Below are 26979 nucleotides of genomic sequence, written 5' to 3' on the forward strand. Positions count from 1 at the left end.
ATACATAATACCCAATAAGCATGCGCAAGAATAAAATGACGGTCAAATTAACAATGACTATGTTTGTGTGTATGTATGTATGTCATTTTAGCCTTGAGGGGTCCAGGAACCCTGGACCACACCCCTCCTACGGACCACAACATGAATGTTCATTTGGGATGAAAAACACAACTGGACCAGCAACAAAAATGGCATCATTTTACAAGAAGTTAACTTTATAAAACGCAAAACAAGTAGAAATTTTATAATTTGCCGGAAATCTGACAAAATATATTTTGAGCTGGAATTCATGAGAGAAACTTGGTCCAAACTTACATAACTCATTTAGTTACAATGAATATATTATGTCTTAGACTTAAATTGTACTGAAGTGTATAATAGACGTTTAAGATTGGTATTAAGAATTATATTTTGATGGCATGGACAAAACAGACACTTATAGTTAGACTAATCGAGACCTTACTAGCAAATGTTACAAAAATTTAAGAGGTGATTTAAAACAAATCTCTCTTCTGAAGATCAGTAAGATACTGATCCGTTTGACTGTGCACAAATATTTCTTATTATTAAAAGTAGCTGAGTTCACAGATATAATAAAAAATATGCGAAGCCCACGCACGATACTTAATAGAATATTTTACCTAATGTTTGATAACAAAAGATGTTATAGCTCGATAGTGAGAGCCGTGATCGTCTAGTGGTTATGGCTATGCGTTGTGGCGGCGACAACCCAGTTTCGAATCTTGGTCACGGCATAACCGAGATTTTTTTGTTATACATACCCTTGCTTTAAAAAGTTATTAACATTTCAGTTCTCCTTGCCTGGACTAGACCCTTGCTTCAAAAAGTGATTAACTTTTATGTTCTCTTTGTCTGGACTTCTATTCATTTGACAATTCGCCTCTTGACATCAAACTTGAACTGCCAATAGATTTTGCAATGAACAAGTGTTGTAGATAAAGAGACCGCTCCAGTGGCCTAAGTGGTTAGAGCGGCCGTTTCGGATGCGGGAGGTCGCGGGTTCAAACCCCAGCCGAGTCATATTAAAGACTTAAAACAATAGTACTAACAGCCGTCTCGCTAGGCGCTTAGCATTAAGAGGTTAGTGTTAGGACCAGTCGACCTGGTGTCAGGATAATGTGGCTGTGTGGGACATGATGATACGTGTGTGCGGCATAATGTCTCAGTGCTAGACATCACTATAAACTGCCACATAACAGACGTTGCAGCGATATGACTGGAACATTGTTAAAGCTACGTAACAAATCAAAATCACACATACACACACACACACACACACACACACACACATTTGTACAAATAAAATTAAGTCACGGTGGCTTATATTCTAGGATTTATTAGCAACAGTTTTTTTATGTAAAAAAAACTTGTCCATTATTTCAATGTTTAAACTTACATGAAGAGTGTATCAGAATGAACGTGTGTCAAGCACAAAACTCATTAACATGAGAGCCAGGGGCTGCATGTAAAAATTGCTGTTAAAAATGTGCCGTTGATAACATGGCCAAAGGGGTAAGAGAACGTGTCACAGAATTGAATTGTCTTTAAACGATTCATCCAAATATGAACAAAATCAGTTATGAGTTTAGGAAATTATGCAAACGAAATAAGCAAATTCAGTGAAGTTTTGTCCCAGGTTTACCAGGGCGATGTCACAAAAGTTCACAATAATAAAACCTGTGTCCTGTAGGACAGAGCTATAAAGTTACTGGACAGGCATGGAAAAGTAACTACGTTTTGTTGCCCCATTCCAAATGGTAATGTAAAAGGGTGACAAAATTTACAAATGACTTTGACATAGAAAGCATACGGTTCGATTTGAGGTCAACGAGAGTTCGACACAAAATTCTGTCGAACGTGTAAGATGCATGACTTCGATTTTTTTGTTGTAAACTTATGCCGTCGCTATGCATTTTGAGAGACATTTTATCATTGCCAGATTTGTGTCTTTTTGTTTTTGTTGATTCTTTCGTAATACAAATTATGAATTCTGTTGGGAATACAATAATCTGTCAGTGTCCTAAATGAAGAAAAACTATTCTAGACTGAACAACTCTAGGTGACATTGTCACTCTGAGTACTAGGTTGGAAATACAACCTGCTGTTAGTAACATGGGTAGAGGACTATAGTGAGAATCTTGAAATTCTGGATACCTAAAATGTCAAAATTATTCAGTGAATAATTTAAATAAATAAATCCTCTCAAATATTAACTTAAATACAACTCAAATTGACGCCTTTAAATACTGATGTTAAAATAGGAACGAGAAATATAATCAACCTTAATAAAAAAAAGCTAAATCACAATTTGAGAACCAGGATGAGGGTCAACTTAAATGAAATTTTCACCAAACAGTGAGCAAAATAAGTTTCAAGAAAATTCTAAGGTCAAAATCAAGGCTTTATATAGAACTCAGAATCAAGTAAAAATACTTACCCTATGTGACACAAGACATGTAGGTCCAACTCTTACCCTCAGTCATGGATAAATATCAATCACAATACAATACAATATATATATATATATATATATATATATATATATATATATATATATATATATATATATATATATATATATATATATATATATATAATGACCAAAGATCAATACACAGTACAAATTAAATATACAAAACAACTTCTACTTATTTTAATCGACTTCTTCCATATGCATGTATGCATTTTGAAATGAGATTTTCATGTCTCATACTGGTTCACTACGAATTGCTTTTTTAAGTAAAGTTTTGTACAACTTTGTTTGGGCACTAATTCAAAACATTGTCAGCTGTTGCAACTAAACATACAGTTATGTTTATATAACTTGTAATGTTTGTTGGTTTTTCTCTATCATTAATGTTACGTATACCTGTATTTTGTAACAGACCTTAGTCCACAATCAAGTTAATGGTCTACCTGACTAGCGACATTTATTTTGTAAACATCATAATATAGAACTCATTCTTCTCTGTGATTAAAGATTAAATATTCAGACCATTATTAATAAAGGTAACATGTTTATCTGAATCAGGTTCTAGGACATTAGTTTTCCACTTGGAAATTCCTAATCTTATTGAAAACTTTAAATGTTTAAGAGAGGAGACTGACCTACATCCTGGCTCTATTATTGTGTTTTAGCTTTCTATTTCAATGTTGTTTACTTGAAAAATGACTCATTCCTACCTTAACATCTAAAGTGGAATCAGTCTTATTGTTGCATTCAGTTTATAACTTGGGTGAATTTATCTATTAAATTATTCACTGGAATTACAAAGTGCTCATTAATATTTCTTGGACTAAATCATTCATTTGGAAATATTGTGAATTCATTCAGGGACATTTTGAATTATATGTATTGTGATATGTCAAAAGACTATTAACACATCACATTCTAGGCCATTGGCACATTTGACAGTATAGGCACATCAACGCATTCAATACTGGAATTTAATTTAATAACAAGATCTCAACATGATTACCACATGGTGGCTCTCTTTGATATCAAACACTTTACGTCTTCTGACTAAAATCTCTTGTTAATAAGATGTTCCATTTAGAAGGTGTAGTAATAAAAAGATTTTCAAGATGGTAACCATGGTGGCCAAATTGAAGGTCACATTGGCACCATTTTCATTTAGGACCAAGTAGACATCATTAAAAGTCTTTTTGGTATACTGGATGTTCAAGCAGCACCATTTTCATTTAGGAACAAATATGTAAATTTTCATTTAAATTCTCAAAGTAGTTTATTACGAACAGCTATAACAAACTTGTGCCATCAGACAGATGAACAACAGAAAACAGGCCATCCCATAAACACCATTCGGTCTATGACCATCCCATAAACACCATTAGGTCTATGACCAGTAGAGCTAAAAATTATATTACTTGGACCTCTTGCAAGATTTAAATCATCACTTAAAGATGGTGTCTGTACCTCTAATTACCACACATTTGAAGTTATTGTCTCTAAATGTACATTGTAGGTGCATCTGCCATGACCTCTTTTTTATGGGTTATTGATGCATCTGTAGTGACCACCTTTCTATGGTTTATTGATACATCTGCCATGACCTCTTTTCTATGGTTTACGGAACACATTTAAAGACAGATTCTCATCAAAGATGACGGAGGTTCTCATCAAAGATGATGGAGATTCTCATCAAAGATGGTGGAGGTTCTCATCAAAGAAGATGGAGATTCTCATCAAAGATGGCAGAGGTTCTCATCAAAGATGACGGAGGTTCTCATCAAAGAAGATGGAGATTCTCATAAAAAATGACGGAGATTCTCATCAAAGATGGCGGAGATTCTAATGAAACATCAAAGAAGTGTATCTTGTGAACTCTTGATGAGTTTCTAATTTCAAAGAAATGATAGGCATCATACAAATCATCTTCTCTTTGTGTATGCACAATACAACTATTATACAGCTTAAAACTGAGACTTCAAACTTTGGGATATTACTGGGAATGGTCTGTAGGTGTTCAAGAGTTTAAATTTAACCTGTAATTCTTATGTGTCAGGATGGTGGGAGGCTAGTGGCATTTCCTATTGTATGGGCAAGATGCAGCTAAGATAAAACAAGGAAAAGATGCTGCTGTACTGCATATTTTCCAGTTAGGTCTCTATCCGTAAAAAGCATCTTTGAAAGATTTATAGTGTCCTAGTTCAAGATTTCCTTGTCACAGCTTTCCATGGAGGATGCAGTGGACAGAACCATTGTAAGCATAATTAAATGTTGAGGTGTCTACTGATGAGAGCATGTTTATAGCATAAATGTAATAAACAATTATTACAGGTGGTCTTTTGTGTAGTTTATTCTGTTGTGTAACTTGGTGGTTGTGTAGTCTGGATATGTTGATTTAAGGGACAATGTTAATTTACTGAATGTGGGGGCCAAAGGTTCTGGACCAATGGGTTGGGAGATTCTTGCAGGATCCTTTGGCAGGCCCAGAGTAATGGAGCACATGTGGTTCTTCCTTAACCATTTGTCGTGAGCTGTGAATCAGATATATCTTGTGATCATGGATGACATGAGATAATATCATATGCTGATGGATTTAGTTTGATTGGTTGGGTGCTTTACAGAACATTAACACAAGTAGGATATTTGATGTTCAGGCAACTGAAGTAAAGTGCCTTGCCCAAGAACACACATCATGTCTGGCAAGCTAATCACTGAACCTACATGGCTCCTTTCATAAGTTTATGGAATATATGTGTGTGTGTACACACGTATATGTTTTAAACCTAAAAGTAAATTTCGATAAACAATACATTTATCATATTTGCTGATAATATGATACACTGATCACATCTGTTGATAAGTTCAAGCATTAATCATAACTGTTTTCTTAATACCATGCATCAATCATTTCTATTGAAATAATCCATGCATTGACCATATCCACTGAAAATGATATAATCTGTGATTATTTGTTGAAAATCTTTTTTATTATTATGTTGAGTTACATTTTATTACACTGATTATGAAACTTTTTGTACGAGCAATTAAGGGTGGTATTGTTTCCACTATTATAGTTAAGTTTATGAGAGGTGGCAGGGTAAGGGTGTGAGCTAATTTGTCAGAAATAAAGTCATTTGCATTTATAAATAAACATCTCCTTCATGTATTAATGTTAAGAGTATTTGTTAAATCCGATCTAACCTAGTTTTATGCTGTTACTTTCAAGAGAAATAGGTCACTGAAATCAGTTTAATCAATATCCATGTCAAAGAATTTGTTGAAAAGAAAATAAAAGGCTTGAAAGAAGAAGAAAAAACCTGACATAACTGCAACAAATTAGTAAGATTTGCGGAGGTATAAACTATAGGTCATAGTGACTTCATTTTGGTAAATGGTGCTGTGATCGCCAAGATACATCCACAAACTAGCACGCCTCTGCATCCAATTACGCTCAAGAGCTGAACTAAATCTAAACTTAAACAAAGTTGTTGAAGTATGAAATGTACTTCACTGTGACCTAATTTTGATAGTTGCACTGTACTTAGCAGGATGCATTTATCTGTATACATGCATATTATGTTGGAGGTCTCAAACATAAATAATGCTTCATAAAATGACCAAAACATTAGCATCAAACAGACTGACAAGAGACCATGATACTCACCTGGATGGTATTACCTAACAAAGACATGGTCAGTTGGTCAAGAAATCTGGGTCAGGACGATGACTGCTGAAATTCTTCCAATACTGTGGATTGCATATGTTGTGAAAACAACCATTTCAAGGTTTCTCAGGTTTTCCTATACCCATCCATATTTAATGGCATGTCAGCATCACTTGTCCAATACTGAAATGCCAATATGCATGGATATTTCATGTAAAAATTAGTCAAATAATGTTTAGCAATTTTTAAAAGATCAGTTTTGGTTTTGTGGGGTTTAATGTCATTATTTAGCACATGATGGGCTAAAAAACCCAGGATGCAACAATTAAGCTTTCTCACATAGCACTGTTAGTTCAGCTGTGACTAGAATCTACAAGGACAGAGGTGAGATGTTAATGCTCTGTAAAGGAGAACTCCTTAGACCACTTGGACACATAGGGCCCTTCTCAAAAAGACTGTGGATTGCAAACTGGCAAAAGTTGTATAAAAATGAAATACCACAATATGCCAGGACGCTTCCTGACAAATTTGGTAAAATTCTGTTGAGCATTTTTGTGAAGTTGTTGTTTAAAGTTAGTAATGCCAGCAATATCTGATGGCAGAGCAGCAACTCATGTAAAAAATTAAATATGTCAGGATTGTTGTTGTTGTTGTGGGGTTTAACACCATTTTTCAGCGCACGATAGACTATGCATGGTGGCCAGTATTAATGGTGGAGGAAGAACCCAGGAAAACCCTGGGAAGATCCACCGACCCACGAGAAGCTACTGGCAAGCTTTCTCACATACCCACATTGGCCAAATCCTAGACTCAAACCCAAGCAGACAGAGGTGAGATGGCAGTGATCCATAATGGAGAGCGCTTTAGACCACTTGGCCACTCGGGGCCCCCAAATATGCCAGGATGCCTTTTGTACAATTTGGTCAAATTCAGTTCTGCTATATTTTAGTAATGGTGGTATGACTTTATTTCCTATTTTTAGCAATAGTGGCCATATCTGATGGCAGATCAGCATCAGCTGTACAAATTGGAATGCCCTCATTGCCAGAATGGTTTCTGTCATTTTAGATCAAATTCTGCCTCGTGATTTTTTAGAAGAAATCTTTCTAATTTTTGGTAATGTTGTCATACTTGATGATGGAATTGCATCATTTATACTGAGTTGAGAGGTCTTCATATCCAGATAACTTTAATAAAGTTTTAGTAAAATCTTCAGTTGTTTTGGAAAAGTCATTTCAAGTTTTTTCTGTTTTTAGTAAAAGTGGCTTTGATACTTTTAGGCCATAAAGCCATGTGAGCTTATAGCAAGGCCCTGTGTTTTCTGTGCATCTGTCTATCAACAGCTGCTTGTTACCACTTGGAGTATGGTTTATGTAATCACAATCTGACCATGCTTCCAATGTGGTGACCAAAACAGCAGTCTGCATCAGACTTATTGACAATCACTTGTGTTTGTGTAGTGAAAAGAGTTCTCAGCTTAAAGATATTTAAAAACTGAACAGAAGTTATGGTTAAAGTACACAATACATGAATATTAATGAATATGTTTTATAAGATAGCAAAACAATTCACCTTTGGGATGAAACTGAAGAATCTCTAACAAGAAGCTGAAGAAAATATAACACAATAAATATGTAACATCAAACAAAATTAAGTTGGAACTACTGTTTCAAACTTAGTATTGAATTTAAAGAACAGATATTTATTGTTTGTAGGTTTCTAATGCATACTAGTAACCTGAATGGCTGGATAATAACTTTGAATTATTATATTTAGGCCAACCTTAGTAAGCAAGGTGGACTTGTGTATTTGGGATTCTGTAAAAACTTATATTTGTCCTTGCCCAATCAAACCAGGTGTTGACGGTGTGCCTGCATAGATGTACACATTAACCTCATTGCATAACAAAACTTAAAAGTTAAAATGATATTGCCATATTAAAATGCCTAAAATATTTGCTGTTTAATATTATCACATGCATATTCATTATTTTATGGCAGTTTATATATTAAATATTATTAAACACACATCATTTCTGACATATTTTGTATTTTTGCCTAACCTACTGTTTCTATCCTGAACTATAACCATGTAACTACTGTTAACAAATCAGAGCTACTGATCCTCTAATTTTCTATATGCCAACCATTTTTAGACCATAAAACAGAATTAATAAAAATTTTTAAAAAAATTAAAGAATTTCTGAATGTTGTGGCTAGACCAACATTTCATTATGTTAATTGATAACAGTATTAGAGATCATCAAGGATCAAACACATTTTGAAACAAATATTTCCAGGTCTTTTCCTGAATTAATATTTTTAAGATTCACACATGACCTGTTCTGAACAGAATCAATAACATTCTGCCTTAGAACAAGTGCAATATCTTTTAGACTTTCCCATGTCGTCTGAATTAGACATATGGTTATGTACTATCCACAGGATATACGACACAAGAAATGAAAATAAGAACTGAAAATTCATATAAATCTACAAACAACTCATTTTAATATGCAAAATAAGAACGTTAATTTTACTCTGCAAAAGTTGGTTAAAAGAAAATCTTTCATCAATTTAATTTTGATAAAAAAGCCATTAAAAATTATAAACTTTTGAGTGAACAGAATTGAATATCTTTTACCTACTCTGCTTCTTTCTGGTTTGTGTTCTAACAGATACTTTCAGTGTAACCTATGGACTGTAGATTTAATGCAATCATAGTCAGGGACACCCACAGCATGGAATTGAAAATTACCCCAGCAGTTGGTAGCTTTCTAAGTACATGTATTTAGTGAGGTATAATATTAAATTTCACTGAAAAGGTGAGTACAGATTGATGATAATGCTTAATTTCATGTTCCCAGTGAGAACTATCTATCTAATAATCAAAGATTTACCCAAATACATTTTTCTTAGCCTTATATATCAAAAGGGGGAATGGGGGAAAATAGCTTCATTATTTTTCTCTTACAAAGATCACACATTGCAGATGTGTTGGCATATTGCAATGAAAGACTGGTCTTTTTGTCTTCAACACTAGAAAGCTGACTAGGTTAAATTTTGGAACATGCCAAGTTGCTGCACTTAGCACTATATTATTCTTGATTCCTCATAAAATTTAAAACCCAGTCTATTGAAATTCAGCATGGAAAAATATCTTGCCAGACCATCTCAGGCGATTTTCTTTAGTCAGAATATTGTAATTTGTTTGTTCTTTTGATAGACTACTTTTTTGTAATTGTTTGTTTTACTGAAAATAGGCATTATATGGATATACTGATGGTGAAGATCAATGAATATTATTTTCTAGAAAAGCATGGGCAAGAATTACTAAAACAATCATGAGCTCATGCTGTAAAACACTGATGAACAAAACAAAACTAAAAACCCTGATAAAAGATGAAATGGACACACAATATACTGTCCTAATACTGGTCAGTCTCCAAGTTGGGGCAGAAATGAACTAGTGTAAACAACAGTATTCTGAATGCAGGAGTAAAAAAAATCCACTGCCTAGATTTGGTTTGGTTTTGTGGGATTTAATGCTATTTTTAAGTACTTGACAGGCTATATACATGGTGCCCAGAATATCTGGTGAAGGAAGAGCCATGGGAAGTTACTGCAAGCTTTCTCACATACCCATATTGGTCAATCCAAGATTTGAACTCAAGGGACAGAAATAACATATATTTGTGATCTGGTAAGGTGAATTACTTAGACCAGTCAGTCCCAGTGGACACCCTATTGCCTAGGAGCACAGGATCAATACAAATTATTACTGGACAACCTATTTTCCTAACGTGAAAGTCTGGTCATGCAATCGGAAAATATATAAATCAGAGCACAGTGTAAACAACAATTATAAAGCTGAACTCTACTTTCACTGGTCTCCTAAGCTTGTTAATATTATCATTGTCCCTTTTGTAACTAAAGATATTTTTGCAATCTTTTATCTTTACATTTTGAACTTTCAATCATTTTAACATTTAAAATTTGAACTTTAAATTCAAATTACATTGCCAGTATTGTGTTGACATATTGTGAACCACCTACCTAACTACCCACACACCCACCTACATAACAACCTATCTGCCTTTGCAATAAAGCATAAAATACATAAAATAACAAAAATGAAAATTCTTTTCCATCGTATCAAAGTAGAGGTAATAAGTTGATAAACAGAGTCATGTTATTTTTGAATTGGTGTTCTTGAATCTGCTTGAAAAGCTATTATCGTTGTCCACCCAGATGAGTCAGATTTTATGGGGTGCAACTCAAGTTCTGTATAACCTTGGATTGACTGTCAGCAGTACAAACATAGTTCATACATCCATAATTACCTTGATTAGGCATCACATGTACAATAATACACAAGTACTCTGCAGAGGGCAACCATATTGCAATATACAATGTATAGCCATTATGGTTTTTGACTGGAGTAGCTATACTACAGTACTGTAATCACAAAAAGGTAAAAATATTTAATCAATTGCAAATTAAACAATGAATTTAATTTTTTAAATTTTCTAAAACTTCAACAGAAAATGACCCAGACAAAACCATTTCCAAGCAAGTTTGAAACAACCCTTATAAACGTACATGACAGCCCATGCACAGATGTTTACACACTATGGTATTCATCTATACAAATTATGGTGGTCCTTGATGTTATGGATGTGTGCCCAGAATTTTACAACTACATGTTTAGGGGTTAGTTCCAAACTAAATATGAATTTCTGAAAAACATTTATATTGCTTGTTCAATGGGCAGCTGATGAAATATGTATACCTATCTGCAATTAGAGTAATGTAATCTATAATTAAGGTGAGGATTAAGTATGTATCAAAATGCATCCTTTCACCATGTTTCATTATTCCAGGTATAATGGTCTTATACATTAGATAAAACACCAATGTGATCATGAGCTAAATGCAAAAACTGAACATAAGCCAGTAAAATGATAAATATAGGTCACAATGACCTATTATTGTAAAGGTGTGGTATTAATAGTGATTCATACCATAACCTAGTTTGATGATTTTAGCATAAACAGTGCTTGAGACTGAAACCAAGGCACTGAAGCATTAAATATGGCTCCTAATGACTTACTTTTGTGATGAGGGTGCTGTACTCATTTAGATACAAGGCAAAATTTCAAGAAACTGGGTATAACAATGTTTACAGGGTGCTTAAAAAACTATTTTGTTTTGAGCTAAACCCTAAGACCATTCACATCCTTTTTGAGATGAAGGTGTGGTAGTAGTAGTGATACATACAACCATCTAGTTTGATTATTCTAGCACAAACTTTGGTTGAGAAAACTTAAAACACAGTTTTACCCAAGTCACTGCAGCAAGAAATATAGACCATGGTGACCTGCTTCATCATCTTTTCTTGTCAGGATATGATACTAAGACAGATGCACACGCATCCTTTGTTGTCAGATATGGTACTAATACAGACACACACAGACCTTTTTTTGTCAGGATATGGTACTAATACAGATGCACACACTAATACAGATGCATACACTAATACAGTTGCACACAATCATCTTTAGTTGTTAGGATATGATACTGATGTCAGGATATGGTCAGGATATGGTACTAATAAAGATGCACACACTGACCTTCTTTTGCTGTCAGTATATGGTACTATTCTATTACAGATGCATAGAGAGACCTTTACTGATGTCAGGATATTGTACTAAAAAAGCACACACTGACCTTTTGTTGTCAGGATATGGTACTAATACAGATGCGCACACTGACCTTCTTTTGTTGTCAGAATATGGTACTATTACAGATGCATAAAGAGACCTTTTTTGATGTCATGATATTGTACTAATACAGATGCGCACACTGACCTTCTTTTGTTGTCAGAATATGGTACTAATACAGATGCACACATATACCTTTTGTTGTCAGGGTATGGTACAGATGCACACTCATCTGTTGTCAGGATATGGTACAGATGCACAGACTTTTTGTTGTCTGGATATGGTACTAATACAGATGCACACAAGCATCTAGTTTAATGATTTGATGTTTCTAGCATGACTGGAGCTTGAGAAATAAACTCAAAACACAAAATTTTAGTCAGTGCTCTCATAAATATGGGTCACAGTGACATACTTTTGTAAGTAGAGTTCTCATCAAGGTGCATTCCGTCATGAAGTTTCAAGATTCCAGGTATAACAGTGTGTATTTGGTTTCCAAACAACAAGAGCTAAATACAAAAAGTTGCTGACTAAGAATTAACAACTAATGTACAGGTACAAAGTTAGCTACCTTAGCCCTCTTCCAATGGAGTCCATGCTATGAGGCCCACTCCAAAATGTTGCCCACTTCCTCAAAAGTGAAACTGGTTGAGCTGCAGTGTATTTGTGTAGATGATTGTGTAGTGAGTAATACAACAGATCTCTTCAACTTTGTTGAAGTGAGCAAAAAAGTTTTAATCATTTATAATTAAAAAGTTAAAATATCATTTATTATGACAATTTGTCATTTAATGATAATTGCTTGTGAAATAATTGGAGTATTAAATCTAAGCCATTCAAAGTCACTTGAAAGTGTATAGGTTGGTTTGCATTTTCTTGCAATATTCTTAGCTGAAAATCTATCCCAATGTAAGGGTCATCACAAAGAAAAGTATGGGAAAAAGAAAGTACAGTCACTATAGCTGAAGGAGTAACTAATTATTAACACAGTAGATATTTGAAAAGCTAAGCTGTGGTTCACGAGGACAGGCCATGTCTGGTTGCAATTATCTGAAGCAGATGACAGAAACCGATTCCCCTATAGGGATGCCAGTCTATACCCTCAAGCTGGATTCATAGTACAGTTTGAAAAACTACAGAATTGTGGCTAATGCACTTTGCAATGAACAGCAATTTTACAACCATTTTGTTTTTCAATCCTGCATGTATATTATATTACTCTGTGCTTCTTATGCAAAAACTAGCACCAAATAACCAGTATTGTGCTGATGTGATGTTCAGCATTACACATACACAGATGACGGGTATAGACTGCTGTTGAATTTTGCTCAAGGCTGTCATGCTATTTCACAATGTGCAGCTTGTAACAATTTGACACTGTACTGATGTGTTTTTTTAGCTCTACGAAGTGCATTTTTTTCAAGTTAGATTTGACAAAATTAATATGTTTACAAATCCTGTTAAATTAATCCCTGTGATTTTTTCTTTTTCATGTGATTCTGTGGAATTAGCTGTTGACCTATTGCAGCTAGATAAGCAAAGAATGATTTTGACACCTAATTGGTAAACTCCACATAAATCTATAAGAAGTGAATTTCTTAACAGAAATGTGCAGCTTGGTTCATCTAAGCTCAGTTTCATTTATTGGTCACAGCTATAGTGAATGAATACAGCTAAACTGAATGAACACAATGTGTCAATGGACTTTTCAGCAATACTGTTCAAACCTATAAAAATCAAATTTCCAAAAGTTTGCATCCAAGCAGAATCATCTGTATTTGCATTTTAAAAAGTACTCAAAAAGTACTTATTTTAATAGTCAGTCTCAAAACTATCTTCGACAATCATTTGCAAACATTTGTCCTTGTTATCATTGCATCATCTTCCTTGTTTTGAGAATCTTTCTGTCCTTGAATATTCTTTTTAACTGATGAAGTTTTGTTTAGAAGCTGTTTCCATGCTTCCTGTTCTAACTTTTTCTTTAACTGTTTCTTTTGAATTCGGCCTGTCATCTCTTCCACATGCTCAGAAAAAATTGTCTGCAAGGCTGGGTACAGCATGGGAATAGCTCTCAGCTCAGATAAACTCACCTAGGATTAGAAACAACAACAGTAATAACAATAATAATATTAATAACAAAAACAGCAACAATTACAGCAAAAATGACAATAATAATAATAATAAACATAATAATAATGATAATAATAATTAAAAAAACCTGTATTCCTTGCTTTGCCAAAATGTCTGTTAGGAGACAATGATTTGTAAAATATTTCATATATAGGAAGTTTATAAAGCATGCAGGGAAGTGATAGACATTGTGTGTGTATACTTGCTTACTTTGGGTCACATTCATTCTTAATAATTTAGTTTCTGCTGATGTAACAACAAAAATACGTGTCAGTGTATTTTTCTGTGCATTATTTTCACCATTGTTGTATGCCACGGACAGAAATCTAATATGCTCTCTTTACACCCATGGTTGCATGTAATAAGATTTCTTGCACTAATGCATTTTCACCTAGAATTCCAAAATGCATCCATCATGTATAGCCTATTTAATGCTGAAAAAGAGCATTAAACCCAAGAAAACAAAAACGAAACCAAAAAGTAGAGGACACATCTTGACCAAAATCACATCAATATAAAGTTTCAAAGGATTATTTTCAACAGTTCTGGATTTTTTTACTGTAAACAATGTAGTCCTAAGATTCAGTTGTTAAGTCTTTGGACTTGTTACCAGATGGATGCAGATTCAATCCTCGCTATCAGATCAGATTGGATTGGCTACTGTGGTATGCCCTTGGCCACTGCAGCTGCAGTTTACTCTACTTGCATTGTCATGATATGACCTTCAAAAGTGTTGCTGTGGTGTAAAACCAAACCAAACCAAACAAGAAACGAAAAGTCATATCCTATAGGATGGATGGATGGACAGATGGAAAAACCTTAAAGATAATGAAACTGATATTTTCTCAACAGCAACAGATCACTGATATGATACTGTATGTGTACCAAGTCACAGGGATTTATTCCACAGTTTTGGATTTATCTTCCAAAAACAAAGTGTGAATGACAGATGGATGGGCACATCAGCAGACAAAAAAATAAATATATATTTTAACATAAGAATTTCTAAAAGGCTAGACTATTAGTCTAATATGTGCATAAAGTTTCAAAGAAATATCTTTAATAATTTTTGAGTACTGTTCCAGAAATGAAAGTCTGAATGGTGAATGAATGGCAAAATAAATTCATAAAAAATAAGCAGGAAAATCTACACCAGTGCTTTAAGGTGTTGACAGAACCTTGCACAGTCACTTCTTCTTATTATATATATATATCAAAGAGAGGGAGCATATGATGACTCTTTGATTGCCCATAAATGGTCAGCCTATTCTTGACTACAAAGCCTGGTTGCATCATTAAGACCATAGAACCATCCAATCAAAACCAGACATAGTCTGGGTCCACTGAAAGGGCATGCAACTCAAAACCTGCATGCTGAAGCTAAGCTGTCTTCTCCACAACTGAAACTATAAATTCTTTCCTTTTCAAGGTCCCCCTGACAAGAGCTAGGCATGAAAGAGGAGTTGGTCCTGACAAGCTGAAAGACAAATGACAATGGTTGTTTGAGAAGATTTGGCTTGGACAGAATTTTCCCAGGCAGATCTACTGCCAAATCAAGTAGATCATTTTCCCAGGATTTGTCCCATCTGGGAGGAGCTATCGGAAACAGTTCACAGTTCTGACCCTCAACTTCTGTATTATTTTCAGTACATACATCATTGGTTGTTAGGCAAAGGTTCTCAATCTCTCCCAACTGACTGAAGCTGCATCTATGGCCCATACAGTTTGTTATTCCACCTTGTTGTTAAAAGATCAATCATCGGACACCACCACAGCTGACCATTTCTTGACAGAGTCAGCTAGGACACTGAGTCTGCCAGGAATAGGTCTGATTTGAACACGGATATTGAGCAGGGAGCAGAAACAAAGAAACAGCCAAACCAGAACCCACAGGTCAGGTGAGTTGATTCTTCATTTGAGGAACTAGGTCAACGCAACAAAGTTGTCCAACACGATTAGGACTACTTTTCCACAAAGGTGGTTCTTCCAAAAATGAAAGATGATTATAGCCTTCATTTCCTGAAGGTGGATGTGAAGCGGGGTTTTTTTTCTTGCCTCCAACCCCTGCTGCTGACAATATCTAAGTCCAACAACAGGCTGGCCCACGAACCATAACTTCCAGCTGAGGCTTTTCCAGAGATACAGAAATGATACAACATTCATGATGGTGACCTTTTGATGGAGTGGACTGGAATAGGGATGCCATTTAGTCTGCAAAGCCATCTGTAAGGAATGCATCAAAAGACAGTCCAAAAGGAGTTGTACAAGATTGAAATTGGTGAGATACTAAGAAGGATATAAAGCTAGGATAGATGGAAGTCAGATTTTTTTCAGTTCACCAGAACAATGTGATGACTCAAAAGGGTTAGGAAATCATTCCTGCCCTTGACAAGAATAGAACTTTAGGTTGTTGTCCAAACATGCCACCATCACTATGAATGAAACTGACCATAACAGGGTGTCTGTGCAAAACATAATCTTTGCAAATATCTATTGGCTGATGCTTGGTAAGTAAATTGAAGGAATGTTTGTGGTATCAGGTGGATAGGGACATCAAAGTGTGCAGGAGACTGATAACAAAACTGTCCTTCTGAGATCAACTGTGCCATCTCCATGTTGAATTATGGTAGAAAAATACATTTGTTGAGGTGGCTAAGGTTGATGATCAACCTGAACTTGGAGTTGGTCTTTTGCACAAGAAAAGCCCGGAATAGAAAGACTGAGATTGTGTTTTCAAAATCTCAGCTTCTCACTTATCGATCAATGACCAGATCCCCATATACATAATTTTGTCCTTATTGGAATCTGATAGCACGTCCAACTGCATGAATAGTAAGATCCAATAACTGTTGAAATATAAAAGTCTATTACCCACCCGTATGCAGTCTATGCCCAATCAGGGTGGCAAGTCAATGGTACAAGTCAAGAGACAAAGAAAACAACAAACAATGTTTCTTGCCCCCATCTATAAAGATGCCTCCTGAAACACAAGTGGGTTAGTGCATCCTGACATTCGACTGGGACTGGGACTGATTTTTGTGATTGGGCAGTCCCTAGAGGTTGCGACTGATTGGGCTTATGGAGGCTGAACATCAAGTTGGAGGAGCAGTTCCTTTGTTGTCTGTATCCTCACTTCCTCTTTTTTTTTGGCCTCCAAACATCAAAGCAACCCAAAAGGTGTCATCCTTGAGGTCAGGGCATGAGATGGCTTAGGTAATGTTGAATGCAGACATGTGTTATGGTACTAAGTACAGATTAGCAGCGGAAGTCAATGCATTCACCATGGAATCATGTGATATTCTGCTGATGATGTTCAACATTCATGTTCTTGATTCCCAAGCCTTTGTGCTACCTGATTTTTTGGCAAGTCAGAAAATTACAAACAATGCCAGGTCCACAATCAATGATGAAATCACTTATCAATGTCAATGTGGCAGGAGAAACATTGTTTTCTTTCAACTTTATTAATAATAGAGCAGTCATATTTACAGCCCAGAAATTGTTGTCTAAGGCACAAAGCTCAGTATGCAAGGCATCTTAGTTAGTTTTGTACCAGCAAGATGAAATGGTCACTGGTAAAGAAGCCTTAGAAAAGCCTGAATAAATGTAAGAACACAAAAGGAAAAGATGTTATTTGCTTTGTTTCTGTGGGTTTAATGCCATTTTGCAGCACAAGATAGGCTATACATGTCAGCCTGTATATTTTGTAGAAGTAAAACTTCAGGAAGAAACACTGATCCACAGGAAGCTACAGGCAAGCTTTCTAATATATCCATGTTGGCAGAGCAGAGACAAATGCATATGGAGAGAGGTGTGATGCATGAGTGACTACTCAGGCAACCGGATCCCCAGTAAAGATGTTTTTAAAAAAATCCAAGGTATATACAAACATAAAAGAACTGAGGTGTAACAATATTAATATCTTAAAAATAATGCATAGCTGCCAACCCCAGGGTACAAACCAACCCCAGGGTACAAAAATAATGACTGCCAACCCCAGAGTTAAAAAATACTGACTGCTTAGGATACAAATATTTATTTTCAGGAACAAATACTGATTTTTTAAAACTTTAATGCATATGTAACTATTTACAACATCTACAACCATCAGTAAAGTAGGAAGGTATCTAACTTAATTATTTAATGTCAAAGATGCATGTGTTGAACTCGTGCACCTTCTGAACAGGCATCATGTTCCAGTTGGGTGCCTGTTAAGAAGGTGCAAGAATGCAACACACACATACACATGCTGTTGTTTGAAGCCTTTTCCGTACCTTGCTTTTTCAATCATTATTGATTCCAATGTACCATCTGGATTCTGTGTGATTGTTTTTTACAGAACTGTTTCCTTCTAGCACACGAGTACTGTCTGGAAAAAGTGCGCAAAATAAATTGCCAGCAACACTAGTAACTGAGCAAGGTTCAGTTCTAAAAGAAATTTAGTAAACCGAACATCAATCAAATTACAAAAAGGTTATCTTGGGCATTTATTAACGTCACAAGTTCAGGCTGTTGTTGATGATGAAGCAGCAAGCTGATGTTTATTAGCTTGCTGATTAGCTTTTTTATGTTCTTTTTATGTTATGGGTGCCTCCATGCCCAATAACAAAATCACCATAACACAATTTGCAAAATGTTAAGTTTTCTCCTTTACTAGATGGTTTCACAAATCTAATCAAGATGGTACAATTGTCATTTCAGTTCTGTTTTCTTATCCATGCTGGAGAAAATTCTGAATCTTCGGCTTTCCTTTTCGACATGACTTGAAGTTAAATATTACAAACATAAGATGCAGTGATAGTCACAACTGCTTTTCTCTAATGGTTAAAGACTAGCATGGTAGCCTCGATTTTGAATGAACCAATCATATTTTAGAACTATATTCCTACACATATGCTATACATTAACTCTCAGGATGGAACCGGGTGCCTGTTCTGGACAGAAAATTGCAAGGAAATTTTTTATTTAATTTTTTTTTATTATTAAAAAGAGGGAGTTTTAATAAGAAAAACATACACCTGTATTCAGATCCAAAATAAGGACGCATACGGAAAAATAATGGGACACTTGGCAGCTATGAATATTGGTTCAAAATTTCTTACATTTGGAGAGTCTGCAGTTTCTTTCATTTTTTTATGTCTGCTGAAGAAGATGGAAAGAGAGACTTTCCTCTTCTTAATCCAAGTCCACTGATGCCTTGATCTTATAGGCCTGAGTAGTGACTGGGGGAGGATGGCATTCAAAAATGAGCAACACTCTGTAAATTTCTTGTACCACAGCCTTAAAGCTTAACTCTGTTCTCTCAATTGATGGATCTGAGAATATTATATCTTCATGTTTAACCTCACACTCAGTTTGTTTATTATCCTGGTCCAGCTCCATCTCAGTGTGAAACATGCCCAGCAGCATGTACAAGATATTACTGTCATTGCCTATGTGTCACGGTACTGCCCCAATGCAGCTGTAAAGCTTCATAAATTAGGCAAATGGAATATTGTTTCAGTTATGAGTTTCATAAATTTTATGTACCATGCAAATGATATTGAGATTTCATTCCTCATACATGTCAATGGGCTTCACATTGTTCAAGGAATTTGGTAGGAAAATTTGCAAAGTGCTATGTCATAGTGTGGCATAAAATATTAGGAAATGTTGCTAGGTGTTTTGCTATAGTGTGGTACACAGTGTTAGGAAATGTTGTTAGGTGTTATGCCAATGTGCTACACAAGTTTACATATTTTGCAAGGTGTTATGTCATGGTGTGGCACACAATGTGTAAGAAAATATTGCCAGGTGTTATGCCACAGTGTGGCATGCAATATTAGGAAAAGCTGATGAATATGGCACAGTGTGGCATGCAATGTTTATACTATGACATCACAGCACAAATTAATATAAACTGTATGTGATAAATAAACTTAACTTTGACATTTTAGTAAAGTAAAGGCTGATAAAATGTAAACATACCCGCATGTTGTCAAAAGAGATTCCAACATTTTCTGAAAATTTTTCATCTATCAAAGGGATTTTGGCATATCGCTGGCTGAAGTGATTTAACAGAATGAACTTTGCTTTCATCTGGCGTCCGATGTCTAGAGCCTGGGATGTTGTGCTGAAAAGAAAACGTAATTTATGAATTAACAAATATTGCACATAAAAAACATATTTATTCAAGTATGTCACAATTACCAATAAATTTAGGTGTCACAATGACAACTTTTTCATCCAGCTTGTTTACGAAATATCTTTTATGTAGCAACCTCAAGTTATCAGATATGTATTTGTCAGAAAGCAATCATTTATCCAACTGGTTTTCCCACTAGGTCTATCAACAATAATTTTGTAATGTAACTTCTGGTTGTAATTTTATGAATGCCTAAGCTCCTGAAAAATATTGAAACTTTTTATATACAACATCTAATAATTTTGTTTCTTTTCAAAGTCAGTTAAGCAAATTTAGTCATGATGTGAAATCCACAAGACACCAGAAATTTGCTGAAGGCACATTTTGGATTCTGAAGTTGTTGTTGTTTTAGGGTTTAACGCCATTTTTCAGCACTAGATAGGCTATACATGGCGGCCAGTATAACTGGTGGAGGAAGAACCCTGGAAAACCCAGGGAAGAATCACCGACCCATGAAAAGCTACTGGCAGGCTTTCCCTGTACTTACACTAGCCGAGCCTTGGACTTGAACCCACGCAGACAGAGGTGAGATGGCAGTGATCCGGATTCTGAAGTACAGTGGCGTGCTTGCTAACCTTGTATATTCCATATATACCATACATGATTTTGGTCTTCCATAAAAAAGCTGAAAACATTTTTAGAGGTGTTTGGGGGTCCTCCCCCAATGGGGTCTCAAGGGGCAGCACCCCCGATCTGGGGGTCCAGGTGGCTGAAGTCCCCTGGCCAAAATGCATTTTACACTCATAAAAAACTGCTTCTGGTACAACTGATGATCATAAAATAAACCAAAATAACAATTTGAAAAACTAATAAACTAGGGTCATTGGGTACAATTAGAACCAATTAGATATCACAAGAAGTTTTTAGTAAAAATCCCAATCAGGAGAAGGAGAGAAAACTAAGATTTTCAAAATACTAAGATTTTCAGAATGGCCCTAGTGGTGTCTATACTGGACACCAGAGTGACACCATTTTAATTATTCCTGACCAACTATACATTTTAAGAAGTCTTCCATAAAACTCCATGGCAATAAAACTTTTAATTCAAGAGGATTAACCATAACAAGATTTCCAAGATGGCTACTGTGGATGTCAGATCAGCCCCATTTTCATTCAGGAGCAACTAGACATCATAAATCTTTTATGGAAAGCCTGACTGACCTTACTGTCTCAGTCTTGACCTGATTGAGGTCTATGACTGGCCTGAGATTTCCACTGGCCTTGGGCCCAACGAACAGCCTGGAGTAACACCCTTGAGAGTTTGGCCTGCATAATATCTCCACCACCTGCTTTTCAAGTAATGGCCAGATCTTCTGAAAAAAATCACTGCCTTTATCTTCCACCTCTATTGAGACTTGACCTAACAGACTCTACAGATTTCCTGTAAGGCTGCCTTAAAACTAAACTCTGCTCCATTGTGTAATATCCTATGTCCTTGAGGTTATCCTCACACCCACTGTGGGGCCTCACACCCACTGTGTGGATGTTCTCCTTAGGCGTTGCATCCACATCAGAGTACAACATTCCCAATGAGCAGGGAAGAGGCAGTGCCAGTGAAAACCCCATGGTCAGAAGGAATAGTGATTTTGCAGTCTGAATAGAACCATTTTCATTTAGGACCAGCTTGACCATAGGATGAATCATACATCCCATATTCCCAGTATTGGGAGGTTTAAGGATCTCAAAAAGTGTTTCCAGGTTGCATGGGGTGTGGGTGGGTCAATGTCCATGATCAAAAAAGGTGATGTCCAAATGAAAATAGGTTGCCTTTTCATATAAGTTACTAGAAATTAAATTTGATAAGAAAATACATATCTGATACATACAAACCAAAAATAGTTGGTAAAATTCACTGTCCTGTATCATCACCACACAAATGCAAATACTTGCCCCCACATAAATACAACAAGAACAAATTAACAACATTACATACATTGCTGTGAAAACATGCTATTTGGTGTTGATATGTCAACGGACGTCATACATTTAAGAATTTCTGCTGTCGATATGGTGTGTGCAGTTGTGCAAAAAATAAATACTCTTCCTTGCTGCTAAGATTCACAAAGTTAAACTCCGTCAAGGAATTCTGAATTGTACCACCTAAAACCCACGAACCTGGGGCACCATGGTCTATGGAATTAATTCGTATAGAGCAGCTTCTGCAATTGCTACATATATATAGGCTTTCTATAATGAAGGACTCTTGTATTAATTCCACTGCATCATTATTGAATCAGTAGAAATTAAATCTAATATTACTTCTTTACAAGGGGCCCCGAGTGGTCTAAAGCACTCTCCATTACGGATCACTGCCATCTCACCTTTGTCTGCGTGGGTTCGAGTCTTGGATTCGGCTATTGTGGGTATGTGAGAAAGCTTGCTAGTAGCTTCTCATGGGTCGGTGGTTCTTTCCGGGGTTTTCCCGGGTTCTTCCTCCACCATTAATACTGGCCAACATGTATAGCCTATCGTGTGCTGAAAAATTGCGTTAAACCCTACAACAACAACAACTTCTTTACATACACAAGGTATGCAAATCACCATGTTACCTGTGAGTTTTTACTTTTGCCTCCTCTGTCAGCTCATCAGCCATTGTTGCTTCATGAATAAGAAGATCACAGTTCATACCTAAAAAATAAAGAATAAATTTAAATAAGGTATCTAAAATAAACATTTATAAAAGACTATGGTTTCTTCAAATTCCCAACATTTGGCACAATATAAATGATACGAAATAAGGACTACTGTATAGTGGGAATTCTCAGTGGTGAGAATTTCATCAGTCTCATTGTGAGACACCAAAATAAATCCCGTTAAAATTTACAATCTTAAATATTCCACTTTTTACTAAAACATAACTTGCCAAATTTAAAATGCCCCATTTCTGAACAAACATGCCTAATTTTACATCAAAACAAAATACCCACTAAAGGGTATCTCAAAACAAAAGTTACAAAATGTACCCTTCAAGGTTTGTTAGGAGGTTCTTTCCAACATGCATTATTCCTAAAACATGTATGATCTGTTTTTAAAAAATCTGACTTTTCTTTAGTAATAGTACATAGATTGTCAGTACATAAATGATTCTCTAGTAAACAAAATTGCTGATGCTGGTAAAACAAGAGGCCCATGGGGGCTTACATGACTCACCTTTATGATGGCTAACAGTCAAATGCATGAGAAGTAGGTTAAGAAAACGGGGTCAATAGGATTCTGTCTGCATACATTTCTATTGATACTGTTTCTTGTACAAATGTTCAAGGTATCTTTATCTTCATCCATATTACATGGAAAGTTTATCCATCATTATAAGGCATCTATGCCAGGATGCTCTCTGTCAAGCTGTTAAAATTTTCATTTCTATAAAGCTGTTTATATGTTTTTATACTGTCAGTAATTTGGCAAAATTTCATGCCACATTGGCATCATTTCATTTGGCATCTTTGTATTAACCTGAAAGACTCTAAAGCAGTGCTTTTTTTTCTGTCAAACATGGGCAAATTCTAATGAGTGGTGTATGCTGAGTTATTAAAAGTTATTCTAATTTTATTAACAGCATTTGATGGTGGATCAGTATCATTGATATAACCTTAAAAGTCTCTGAAGTTAAGAAGCTTTTTGTCAAGTTTCTGGTAAAATTCTGTTAAGCATACTTTTCAAAAGTCTTTAAAAGGTTTTCTATTTTAGTAATAGTGGCTAACTTTCATAGCAAATCAGCATCATTTGATAGAATTGAAAGCCCTCCAAGACATGATGTTTTCTGTCAAATTTCGTCAAATTCCATTTAGGGAATTTAGAGAAAACATTTAAAGGTTTCCATATTTTTAATAATGGCAGCCATACCCAATTGCTGATTAGCATCATGTGTACATATTTTAAAGTACATATACACATTTTCAAACATGATTTTGTTCTTCCATAAACAAAACTGAAAAATGTGCAGGGGGATTTGGGGGGCCTCCAACAACTGGGGTCTCAAGGTCTCCAGCCAAAGTTCCCCAACCAAAAAAAGGCATGGTACACTCATAAAAAACTGCTCATAATGCGGTGGATGGAGACACAAGATGCTGATTATGTAAAGATCATACAGTTGAGAAATCTGCAGGAGTTTTCTCGGCTGCAAAGAAATCAAGGAGTAACACAAAAAAAATTAACTGATTTTTTCAAAATGTGAAGTTACCACCATGTTGGCTAATTCTGCGCATCGGGTAATTCTGGGCAATGATACGTCTATTCTGTAAACATTGAATCACGTGTGATTTTTTTTCAAAAATCCATTTTGTATCAAGAAAGAACAATCGTACTTTGATTAAGGAAAGTATATTCATAAAGTGCACAAAAATATCCCATATTTCAACTCAAAATGCATATGAAAATGTGATTTCTAAATGTCAACATGAAGACCCACTCCATGACCTTCTTGAACCGGTAACCCAGAAAATCTGATTTACTATGTATCTTTTAGAATCATACAAATAAATACATTATATAAAAGAGGGAAATGTATACCTTAAAACAATACTGCATTTTAATCCAAGTTTAAAATTTTGCAAGAATTTGTCCCACGGGTACAAAATTATCTACTACCCAATGTGTCAACTTGCCGCTCAAACATAAATTATCAAGAAATTCCCCAGCGTATAGTATGTTTTTAAATTCTTTAGTAATTTTTCACCATCAATAATATGTTGTAAACACATTACATCCTATTCATTGTTGTTTCTCTTCCACATAATAGCTTATTTTTTATAAAACATTGAACTTTACTAACTTATTTATAAGATCGTTTAGTTTGCTAAATAACTCTTGCCATTTATTGGCATTTTTACCTTGAATTTTGTAAAAATAACTATAAACCTGACCTAATTACTCGACTGAACTGCTGAGAGAAACAGTCCAAAGTAATGCATTTCATTTCTAAAATCTGATGGATAAACATTACATCTTTCAATGCTGTGCGCAGAATAGGCCGACATATCTCGAGTCAGGAAAAAACGAGGGTGCTATACCCCGTGTCCAAAATTAATATTATTTTGAACAGAATATTCTTGTGACAATTGCCTCTTTCAAATGGTAAGCATTGCTGTATTTTATTTTCATCAATCGGTCGAATTCGGTATGCGTTTTGCTTCAATATTGGAGACAGAAACCTTAAGTTCACAGAAATGCCTGACAGCATTGTATATTTGTCAAGTGTGTCACAAACAGCAAGTATTATCGTGTTCAAATTTACACTGTTTTAAATCTGTAGACCTATTAAATTCATGTTGGTAATTATTAAGCCTTGTGATTTTTTTTCATTTTACTTCTACCACAATCAAATCTATCGTTCGTTCGTTCGATCGACAATGTTTCTCGAAAAGAGTGTTGCTCATTTGCATTAAAAAAACCCATCTAATTTGGATCCATCAATAAAACTAGAATGTACCCAATTCAATACACAAATTAGTGACATAGTACACAATGTGTGCAGTGGTACACATGTTAAGCGAATGGAAACCATGTGGAATAATGTTTTTGATGATCTCCTCAATATACTGTAATTTATCATGAAATTAATGTTGCTCTATGAGGAAAAAATAAACAAAGTACACCATTATGAAGAGATATTTATTCACAGTTAATCTCAGCTCAATTATAAATTGAGTATTCATCACTATAACCAGCCAACCCACCCACCCCCCTTTTGCCTTTACATCGATCCCTTTATTGGTTTTGGCTTTTTTTAAATAGGTCCGTCAATAACTCGCGCCTCACTTATAGTACAGTCAATGTTTTTGGACCCCGATGTGTGCGAGTTATAGAGGGAGAGGTGTATTATCTGCCAACATTTCAAAAGAAAATTATTGTATTCATACCAGCTGTCACAAGTTTTTCACAAGGCATTGTATCTCCAGAGTACACAATTTTCCAGCCCGATGAATATGTCAGGGTGATGCCAAAAGCATGTTTACAGTGCTTTACCTCTACTGGCTCAATCTGTAACGGAAATATAATTTCTTGATCTGCATTTTTAGGTGCATTTATTATTAATAACTTAAGGTCAATATTCTTCACAACGTAACAATCACTAAACCAGAATTTTACAGCACAGCTGCATATCGTAACAATTTATTCAGTTATGTTTAGCTCAACAACCTGCACCCCACCCCCCTTCTTGGACGTATCAAAATTCTAAAACAACTATGCATATCTATCGTCTTTTCCAATTTGAATCTCAATCTTGAATTGTGTAGGATGAGTTGTCAAAATATTACACACATAGACACTACTGCCAAATCCCCCATTTTTTCTTTTGAAAGCACAAAATGATTAAAGAAAAAAAATGACCATTACTCAATTACCTAATCTGACCAGTGATGTTTTAAATGTCTAATTTTACAGCTACTGATCCAATATGAGTACAATGCCCCAGATGAAACGTGTGCAGTGTAAAAGGGTTGTATGAATACAATGCCCTAGATAAAATATGTAAAGCATGTTAGGGTTTTTTATGTTTAATGTTCTAGATGAAACATATGTCAAGCATATTAGGGGTTTTATGAATACAATGCCCCAGATGAAACATATGTCAAGCATATTAGGTTTTTTTTAAATACAATGCCCTAGATGAAACATGAAAAGCATATTAGGGGTTTTATCTTTAATACTCCAGATAAAACATGTAAAGCATATTAGGAGTTTATGTTTAATTAACATCAAAAAATTAATTTTTGTTCAAAAACTTGTAATGTTCACTGACGTTTTATTGACCCAAATAATCAGAAACTAAAAAATTATTACTTTTT

At 35.2% G+C, this 26979-nt stretch overlaps 1 protein-coding gene across 2 annotated transcripts in view; it reads right to left on the bottom strand.

Moving 5' to 3' along the window:
* Positions 1-7687: 7687 nt before the first annotated feature.
* The window catches only part of LOC149802944 (zinc phosphodiesterase ELAC protein 2-like), a 105357-nt gene continuing 86065 nt past the window's right edge, over positions 7688-26979 (bottom strand). The window contains exons 18-22 of one of the 2 annotated variants that reach the window (XR_016420111.1): positions 26050-26170; positions 22741-22819; positions 19975-20119; positions 12025-13967; positions 7688-11929 (exon numbers count right to left, since the gene is read on the bottom strand). Coding sequence is in view for 1 of the 2 variants with exons in the window: in XM_089952459.1 (XP_089808585.1) it covers positions 13722-13967; positions 19975-20119; positions 22741-22819; positions 26050-26170 (591 nt within the window). In the remaining variant the exon portion in view is untranslated. Of the gene's footprint in view, positions 13968-19974; positions 20120-22740; positions 22820-26049; positions 26171-26979 lie in introns of both variants that reach the window. The other variant, XM_089952459.1, reaches the window with a different exon arrangement.

This window comes from Sinohyriopsis cumingii, chromosome 3, assembly GCF_028554795.1.
Source record: "Sinohyriopsis cumingii isolate HCF-2022 chromosome 3, ASM2855479v2, whole genome shotgun sequence".
Lineage (NCBI taxonomy): Eukaryota > Metazoa > Mollusca > Bivalvia > Unionida > Unionidae > Sinohyriopsis > Sinohyriopsis cumingii.